The sequence below is a fragment of the Pollachius pollachius genome (assembly GCF_949987615.1).
Source record: "Pollachius pollachius genome assembly, chromosome: 7".
Classification (NCBI taxonomy): Eukaryota; Metazoa; Chordata; class Actinopteri; order Gadiformes; family Gadidae; genus Pollachius; species Pollachius pollachius.
This window is the reverse complement of record NC_136940.1, coordinates 23,640,785-23,650,170: the sequence shown is the minus strand read 5'-3', so window position 1 is coordinate 23,650,170 and position 9,386 is coordinate 23,640,785. Positions and strand designations below refer to the sequence as shown.

The 9,386-nt window shown below is 40.0% G+C and overlaps 1 protein-coding gene across 1 annotated transcript; it reads right to left on the bottom strand.

Moving 5' to 3' along the window:
- Nucleotides 1–766: 766 nt before the first annotated feature.
- Nucleotides 767–9,263, bottom strand: LOC307078124 (MAU2 chromatid cohesion factor homolog). The gene is made up of 18 exons (XM_079739754.1): nucleotides 9,018–9,263; nucleotides 8,600–8,683; nucleotides 8,310–8,405; nucleotides 8,112–8,206; nucleotides 7,552–7,579; nucleotides 7,253–7,408; nucleotides 6,398–6,544; nucleotides 6,205–6,295; nucleotides 5,337–5,440; nucleotides 5,045–5,122; nucleotides 4,608–4,673; nucleotides 4,430–4,513; nucleotides 3,783–3,832; nucleotides 3,448–3,525; nucleotides 3,188–3,299; nucleotides 2,677–2,767; nucleotides 2,085–2,212; nucleotides 767–1,941 (listed from the first exon to the last, which is right to left on the bottom strand). Exons 1-18 carry the CDS (start codon nucleotides 9,249–9,251, stop codon nucleotides 1,867–1,869), a joined length of 1,797 nt encoding a protein of 598 aa, XP_079595880.1. The 5' UTR covers nucleotides 9,252–9,263; the 3' UTR covers nucleotides 767–1,866.
- Nucleotides 9,264–9,386: the final 123 nt, after the last annotated feature.

The following is a 9,386-nucleotide window of genomic DNA, read 5'->3' as shown; positions in this document are numbered from 1 at the left end:
TGCCAGATAATGAGCCACTAACTCACATGCGGCGTCATGCTGCGTTCAAAGAAAATCGGAACTGAGAAGTTTCGGACGTCCAAGCTCGGGAACGTAAACGATGCGTTCAAGTTCTATAGAAACTTGGAGCTTCCCCGTATTCAACTTAAAAACTCGCTTTGTTGCATGATTTGCACAATTCCAAACAACTATGCACGGAAAGGACGACTATTCAAATAGGCCAAAATGAACTTTTTTTAAAAACTGCTCAACTTTAATTCATCCCACAACCACAAACTGTTTTATATTCTGTAGTAGTTGTGTGATTGTTGTTGTTGGGATAAGAGTAGCCAAATATTGAATATGTCCCATATGCCTGAATAGAAGCTTACAAGTGAACTTTTTGAAATCTAAACCCAATATGTTATCTTTCAAAACATAGAAACCAATAATAAACTGCTAAAATAGTATGACTAGTATTAAGATTCTGCAATGCAGTTGAGATAAAACAAATCTCAGCTGCATTTATTATTTATAAATACACTTATTCTTGCCTTAAGTTTCTTTATGGTGATATTACATAAAGAAATCTAGTAACGTCAATAGAGCATATTGGAATAACTTATTTACTAATAACTACTCTCCTATGTAACCCCTGAAATATTCCGGAATATAATTAGAATTTGTCTTAATCCGACATGGTTAAAACATGAACAAGTTATTGTCCAACCCTGACATTTTGAATAACAACGATTTTCCTCAAAAATGTAGTAAGCCGAAAAACATTTCAAAAAACTTTTATTGAAAAAATATTTAAAACAATAAAAAGATAGGCTTTATATAGAATATGGCCCATAGACAAGGTTAAAATATGTTCGTACAGAATTGTACATAACAAGCACCGAGTTCTTATAAACGTTTATCCAATCGACTTAAAAAAACGTCACTTTACAATGAAAGTTGTGTCAAGTCTATACAAACTGTAAAGTAAACCAAGTAACTAACTAACTACCTACATATATACACATGTATGTATATATATATATACACACACATATATATATATACACATATACACATGTATATAAATATACACAAAATAAAGTTTACTTCTGAATATCTGAGATAACTATAATTTGAAAAAGAAAAAGATTACATGAATTGGAATTAATATATTATGGAAGCATGTTATGTTATGAGTGTATTTTCCTAGCAACTACCTACATTTGCTTGAGGTTATTTGAAATCCTATAAAGAATGGCACACAAGGAACTCCCTCCACATCCTAAATATAGACCATATTTCCATCAAATTCAAAATATTTGTAAAAATGTATATATATATATACATACATACATACATAAGTAAATATAGTATCAATTTCGACATTAATACTGTGCAAGATACTTTGTACCAAGGGTTTCTCTCCTTTGCATCAACACAAACCAGTGAATTCCAAGCATAACACAAAAATAGCATGTTATAAAAATAACAAATAAATAAATTAGCTTTACCTGCGTCTACATGAACCCTATATGTTTTCATAGAAGGCAAAACCTGGCATAAAGCAAAGGATTCTCGCTTCCGAGGTAAAGAACACATTGTTATGTCAAGTTAGCGCCTTGCTGGACGCCCAGATGAAATGTCGGCCATTCACCTTCAACCAGGAAGCATCCCAAAGAGGGCAGATGGAACAGTGATGAAGGACTTAATTAAATAATAGCAAGACTATTATCAGTTGTAGCTACTTCAGTGAAGGCTCGCACTGTATGCGTACACCTACTAAATCCATGCAGTGCTCGACAGAAGAGAGTTCTGGCAGCCGGTTGTTAGCATTCAATAGGATTCGTGAGGCTAGTGTCACAGGAAAGAAGGCAGCACGGTTCCTCATAGCAGGCCTGCCAGGCTGGTGGTTGGGCCGTTCTGGGCCTGGATCTGTACGGGAGGAGGTCCATCTGTCCACTGTAATGCAGGAGGAAAAACACATTGGGATTATAGAACCTTAGTGACTACATACTGCACATGCGTAGACATACAAGTGAGTGGAAAGTGTGGTGATTTATAAGTTTAAAAAAAACAGTCATCTAACAAAGCGGTTCACGTACACTGATGAGGTTATGCTCAGGGAGGCTACAGGCAGCGATGTGGTCTTGCAGCAGCTGCTGAGAGAAGGTTTGGTGCATCTGAGCTGCTTCATGGGCGTCCATGGGGTTTCCCAAGGCCTTGTTCAAATCTGAAAGCAAACATTTAAAATCATTGTACAGAAAGAGCTGTAAACTATGCCCGAGGTGGCTTTGCATGATGCTTATGGAGTTTATCACTAGTTATTGAGCCATTCAAAAATAAATCTTCAACAATCTATGCACATCGTACACAGTTACGAAAACATAGTGTACATTTATCCAGGGATAGCAGGTGGAGCCTTAATGAATGGACCAATGTCGTTTTATTAGCGGCCACAGATTCACCTATAAAAAAAAAATACATGCATACAGCCTTCTTTTCATTAGGAAAAAATATTATCCCCAAAAAAGAAACACAAGGAAATTCCACTAGATTTAGTCAATTGTAGCTTTCACTCTTTCCAAAAGGTAAAGACCCTCAATCAATAAAAGATAACTCTGCATTATGATTACGTCCAACATCACTGAATTACAGCCACACGCCCACCAGCAGAATGTTGTGCCGTTAATGTACCTTTGAGCAGCGCAGAAGACCACAACTGGACAGACATGTCTGGGATCTTACTGGCCAGTTGCATGGCTGGTACCACCATGTTGTTGCTCTCCTGGGTACCAGAGGACATGTCTCATTAGAACAGGATATAATCAGATGAACAGGAACCGGTGAGATGTACATTGTATGTTCCCCCATAACCAAATCTAGAATCCACCAAGGTTATTAATACAAATGCATTACCTGGGAGAAATCTCTTGAACTTTCTTTGAGAGCCACTTTCAACCAAAAGGTGAACTTATCACAAATCTAGAACTACTGATCAGGATGTTATTTTTGGACAAGCCACCAGGTTTTCTGCTTCTATCTGTAAAGTTCTTGTACCAATTTAGTAAATATTGAATCAAAACATCATACAAACCGAGAAGAAATAAAAAAAATGGGGTATTCAAAGTATTGACAGGCAGTAGTCAACCTCCGATAAAGGTTGAAGTGGAGCCATATCTGGGGCGGTAAGGTGTTTCAGTCTTACTCTGTGGTTTTGCAGGACGTAGAAGATATGACCGAGCAGAACGAGAGAGCACGCCGTCAGCCTGTTCAGGTCCTCTGCGTTAGACATCTTCAGGGTCTCTCTCAGGAAACGTCTGCCACAAGAGAGAACATTGAAGGATGGATATGAGAATACAGCCCCTAGCTTCCGTTTGTACCAATGGGGGTGGCGAGGGTTTCAATGTAAGAGGACTTGTGAGTTGTTCTATGACTTTGTAGCAATGCTGCAAGGGGTTTTCCTACTTGGCTTCGTTGTACCGTCCCTGGAAGAAGGACAGGAGTCCCCTGATGTAGAAGGCAGCGGCTCGGAGGCAGTGGGAGCTGAAGGAACAAGACAACAACGGTCTCAAGGTAATGGCGATGACATGTTTGGTTTATACATCCCCTAATTTACCTCTGGATGATCATAACTTGAGAAGCTTCTCCAATTTAACTGCTTGCAAAAAGTCGTAATGAATCGATACGCAGATGACACAAATCTGTTTGTTGTATTGCTTATTTACTGTGTTTAAACTGTGAAAACTGAGGAAGAGTTAAACAAGAGCTTAGTTTTGGTCAAATGTAACGTTTCTTTTTACCTGACAGGGAAGTTGAGGTCCGGATTGATTCTCTCAAGGAGACTGTACAGCTGAAAGAACAACATAACTTTTTAATCTCAGGAGATGTAATCGGCTTTATTCTCAGTAACTGTTAAATCAATGACAAAAAATTGGTGCCAATTATTTAATTGGTGCTAAGCCTAAAGTATACCAACATTTATTGAACTAAATAAATGTTGGTTGCAAAAAGGGTGTGATGTCGTGTGATGATCATCACACGACCTTTTTTATAAATGATCATCATCATTTATAAAAAGCTTAATAGGGAAAGACTAAATATACCACAATGTGTTATAGTAACATAAAAGTATAAAACATAATCGAGAGATGTAATAAGGTTGATCAGTCTATTGCACTCAATACATCAACCAGGTTTGGTCATGTCTGTAAAAGTACGGCTCAACGGGGACCTCTGCTGGTTGGTTACAGGAATTGTTTTTGTCTTGAATGGGTTGAGAATTCCTATTTATTACTATATATTTAAAAAGACACACAAATCTATAACTGTTAAAAATATATACATTGCAAACACGATTCAATAAATTGGACACACACACACACACACACACACACACACACACACACACACACACACACACCATTAAGCAACAAAAAATTCCACAAACCTCCTGGTGTCTGTTCCCCTCCCTAATGTAGACACTGGCCAGGTTAGTAACGATAAAAGTCCAAAGTTCCTGGTGTGACGTGAGCTGGAATGCAAAACAGAAAGTTGGGCTCATACTACACACAGTTTATGCAGTACATATCAAGGAGAAGAGCTGCGCCATTTCTTTATGCACTCACCTGTAAAGCTGTGGTAAACTGGGCCTCAGCGTTGTCCATACAGTTCACCGAGATACAGTAAAGACCCTAACAAACAAAAACATTCAGAGTGAATGAGCAAATGGAGGCAGTAAGAACCTGTTTCTCTGCATATGGATGATAGACTGTCATACTATACTATACACATCCAAAGAAAGATGGTTGTTTTTTCAAAGCACCTTTGTTTGTATTACCAGGCAATGTTTTATAAAGAGCAATTTACGGTCATTATAAATTAGACAGACTACCAATTTTATTAAACACTATTCAAGTTTGACACAGCCCAGTTTCTTCAGTGTCATTGTAGCCTGCGATACATTTTCATGCACTACAATGACGACAAAAGAGCCCCTTTGAAACAGACCTTGCTTACCCTTCTATTGCAGAGTTAGTGGAGTGAAAAACAAAAATGTACAAACCAATAGTGTGTGCAGCTGAGCCGCGTGGTTGGTGAATAACCTGGGGGACTGCTGGCACAACTGACACACTTGAGAGATCTGGAAAGACAGGGGCCACAAAGTCAATATCAACACCTATATGCTGCTCATCATTCAGAAACACATCCCCTAGTTCTCTTCCAAGATGAGGTCTGAGGTACCCGAGCACTCACTCAGCTCCTGAGTCCCTTGATAGCTCTCCAGTATCAAACGCTGGGGTGTGTGTGGGGGATAACATTGGTAAATAAAAAAAAATGAGACAGCATCGATGTACCTCTTGTAAGGCAGTGGCCTTGTGGCCGGTGACCAGTCGACACATGATGATGTGCTCCAGCAGGATGACCTGGAAGGTGGAGAGGATCGGGCTGCTGTCCAGCACTGGGAGAACATGAACACAGTAGGTTAGGGGTATCAGCGAGGGTAACGTGAACACAGTGGGTAAAGGGTATCAGCGAGGGAAACATAAACACAGTGGGTAAAGGGTATCAGCGAGGGTAACGTTAACACAGTGGGTAAAGGGTATCAGCGAGGGAAACATGAACACAGTGGGTAAAGGGTATCAGCGAGGGTAACGTGAACACAGTGGGTAAAGGGTATCAGCGAGGGTAACGTGAACACAGTGGGTTAGGGGTATCAGCGAGTGTAACATGAACACAGTTGGTAAGGGGTATCAGCGAGGGTAACATGAACACAGTGGGTTAGGGGTATCAGCGAGGGTAACGTGAACACAGTGGGTAAAGGGTATCAGCGAGTGTAACATGAACACAGTGGGTAAAGGGTATCAGCGAGTGTAACATGAACACAGTTGGTAAGGGGTATCAGCGAGGGTAACATGAACACAGTGGGTTAGGGGTATCAGCGAGGGTAACATGAACACAGTGGGTTAGGGGTATCAGCAAGGGTAACGTGAACACAGTGGGTAAAGGGTATCAGCGAGTGTAACATGAACACAGTGGGTAAAGGGTATCAGCGAGGGCAACATGAACACAGTTGGTAAGGGGTATCAGCGAGGGTAACATGAACACAGTGGGTAAAGGGTATCAGCGAGGGAAACTTGATGAAGCTCAAAGACTAATTGATACATGGGAAGTAATACATGAGAAACACAGTGAAATGAGGGAAATCCCTAGACTGTCGCTCACTTTTTAGTTTCTCCAGCTGCATCAGAGCCTTGTCTGTGTACTTCTGGGCCTTTTCCAGATAGCCTGCCTGCATGGAGTGCATGACTGTCACCTGCAAAATGAGATCAGATGTGTATCAAACATTGGAAAATAAAAGCAATCTCTTTATATGCTAGACATCTATTGTTATTTTTTAAAGAGGCGAATGGCCTACCAGGTACACGAGGACACACATGTGCTCCTTTGGCAGCCAATGAAAGAGGTCCGCAGGGTTGTTGGGAAGGATTTCGTCATCATGGAGTGTAGAGATGGTTTGGATGCATTGCTGCAATTGCTTCAAACACGGCTTCACACTCTTCACCTGACAGAATTATAAAGTATAATGATTATAGTAATGATTTTTTTTATAAAATAAGATCAGATTAAACAGAATATATGTTGAATCATGAATCATTATGTTCTATGACAAAATCTAGAAGATAGAGAGCACAAGGAACAAGAGAAGATAAGGAGTGACTAATTTGAATTGTTGCTCAGCATTGGACTGTTTGCCTGCGAGTATTGATAAGCAGTATTGGCTAACACTTCAATTGCAGCAAACAAATGTGTGTGTCCATCAGTCAGAGTATCATATTATAACACTCTCAAACAGCCTTATAGGCAAATGTTATCCTAGTTATTATATAATAGATTTAAGAGTCAATTTCAAATACAATACTTTCGCTTAATCATCCGAGACCTATTCTGTCCAATCAGCGTAATATGATATATGATATGGTATGATACATAATAATAGATCATCTCAATATAATCTAAATAGATCATATATAATAGATATTCTGAATGATGCACATCCTGCAACTTATTGTACGCAATTATTGTATGTTGTACGTCCTTGCAATTAAAAATAGTACTTAGCATCGTGTAGCATTTTTATCCTAGCTAGCTTTGTTGTATACGGGGAATGGGTTAACCTAAGTGCTTTTCCCTTGGTTCTATGAACATCCTCACTGTAAGCATCTGCTAAATGCCCTAAATGTTAATGTAAATTCAGTAATCCATCTCTCACCTGTCCAGCGTCCAGGTAGTGCGTCACCTGCAGGATGAGGAAGAACACCCTGAGAGACTCCTTCTGGATGGGGTTACCCTGCCAGTTCTCCACGATGGTCCCACACAGAGTGAGCAGAGGGTGCACCTCACTCAGCTTCTTCTCCATCAGCATCAGCTGTAACACACACACACACACACACACACACACACCTTATATATGACATAACTGCAAGAGAAAAGTAAACAACGGTTTGAATAACATTGCAACTTAGCAATACAGGATTTGGAGAAGCTTTTGAATATTATCGGATCACTTACCATTCCTTTGCTTAAGGTAAACAATGCCCTGTTGAAAAGAAATCCCAGATCATAACAAATTAGCGGGTTTTATTCAATTACAATCAAGCACAATCACTATAAAAACCGACTTGGATTTAAGTAGTGGTTATCAATGCAGGCACATTTCTATAAATTATTATTCAAACTATCCACAAATATCTATAAAAAAAAGAAGACATTTTCTATGGCTTAAGAAATCCCCTAAATTCTAAAAGAAACTCTAAGAGTAAGAAAAGAAACAAAGAAACAAATACAATAAAATAATAAAAGAAGGGAATCAAAGGAAAGCTTGTGCCCCATGTCCCAGCTTCTAGACAAACATTTCTACAAAGCTTAGAAAGGATAATCTGGATGATGCAAGTAATTGCATGCAAAAGATTGATATTTTCCTAATCTCTTGCCTATTTAAAAATGTCTGCCTTGTGAAAAGTACAGCCACAGTGTTAACACACTACCTAAGCAACCACTCAGTAATATGCCGTTGGGGCCTTTGCCCACAGCATGGTAAACGATTGTAATCATCAAATCAATCAACGTACCTTGTGTATTCCGAGCCCACCACTCTGGCATACTCCGCTCCAACCCCAAGCAGATCACAGGCAGACACAAGGTCCTTCTCCAGGGTATGGAGTTGCTGATGGAATCACATGGTTCATTGTGTAAGAGCCTCATATGTTATTTTGAATAAGTGCAGAGTTACTTGTGCATTGCAAGCCTTCATATGTTTAGGTACATACTGCCAATTGGAACAGTAGTCTGCAGTGCCAGTATGGAGTTTGTTGAGATATCTGAATAGCCTTTCGCAGGAGGGGCTTTGCGGAGTCCACCAAATTCTAGAAGAAATAGTTCATAATCACTCGCAAATCATAGTATTCACAGGAAATATTTCATAACGTCAGTCTCCAATTGTTCTGGATAGATGTTGCATACAGGAAGATAATAAACTGTCACTAACATACACACCTGTTACTGTGAGGACTAAATAAAGATTTGCAAAACAGATTTCCTCATGGTGATGTAAACTAACCTGTTGGCAGAATATTTCGGACAAAATACTTGCAGCCTCAAATTTGACATCTTCAAACTGAGGGACCTGTTGAGCTATATACCACTGCAAAACAAAGCATAAAAATAACAAATGAGTCACGTCATATTGTCCACAAAGTAAGCAACATAAAATGTAAACATGTATATAAATTGCCCTGACGGTTAGTGGTCTCATAAAATGATGATACATGCATTTACAACGCGGGGCATACTTCCGGGCTGCTCCTGAGTTTTTGGGTTGCGTTTGCGTCATTAATTGAGACCTTTACACGTAATCGCTATCGATACATCCTGTATTTATTGACTTATTGAATCATTGAATGTGCATTTAGATGGGGCCCGTGCCCATCCTCTTCCCTGCTACAACACTGCTCTGTCCTGAAGCCACTCTCCCCTACCGCTTTCTCGAGGTGGTCCTTGGCCAGCTCGATGTTCTTCGTGTGATGGTAGAGAACCGAGCCGAGCTGGAGATGCGTCCGGGCCTCGATCCTCTGCGGAGGTTCAAACTGGAAGACGGCTTGCAGGCAGTGAACACATAGTCGAATTTTAGGGGGACTCGAAGTTCGGAAATGCTCAGCAAAACCGAGCAGGGCGAGGTACCAGGGTTCTGGGGCCTCTACATTAGACGCCATTTTCCCGACAACAACAACAAGTTTTCAGCTCTACGGAGAGCTTCAGCGGGTGCCAGATTCTCAGCAGAAAAGTGTATGCAGCCGGGGGCCTCTTAACGTCTGCATACAGTGTACATTTTGAAATAAAAACAATGT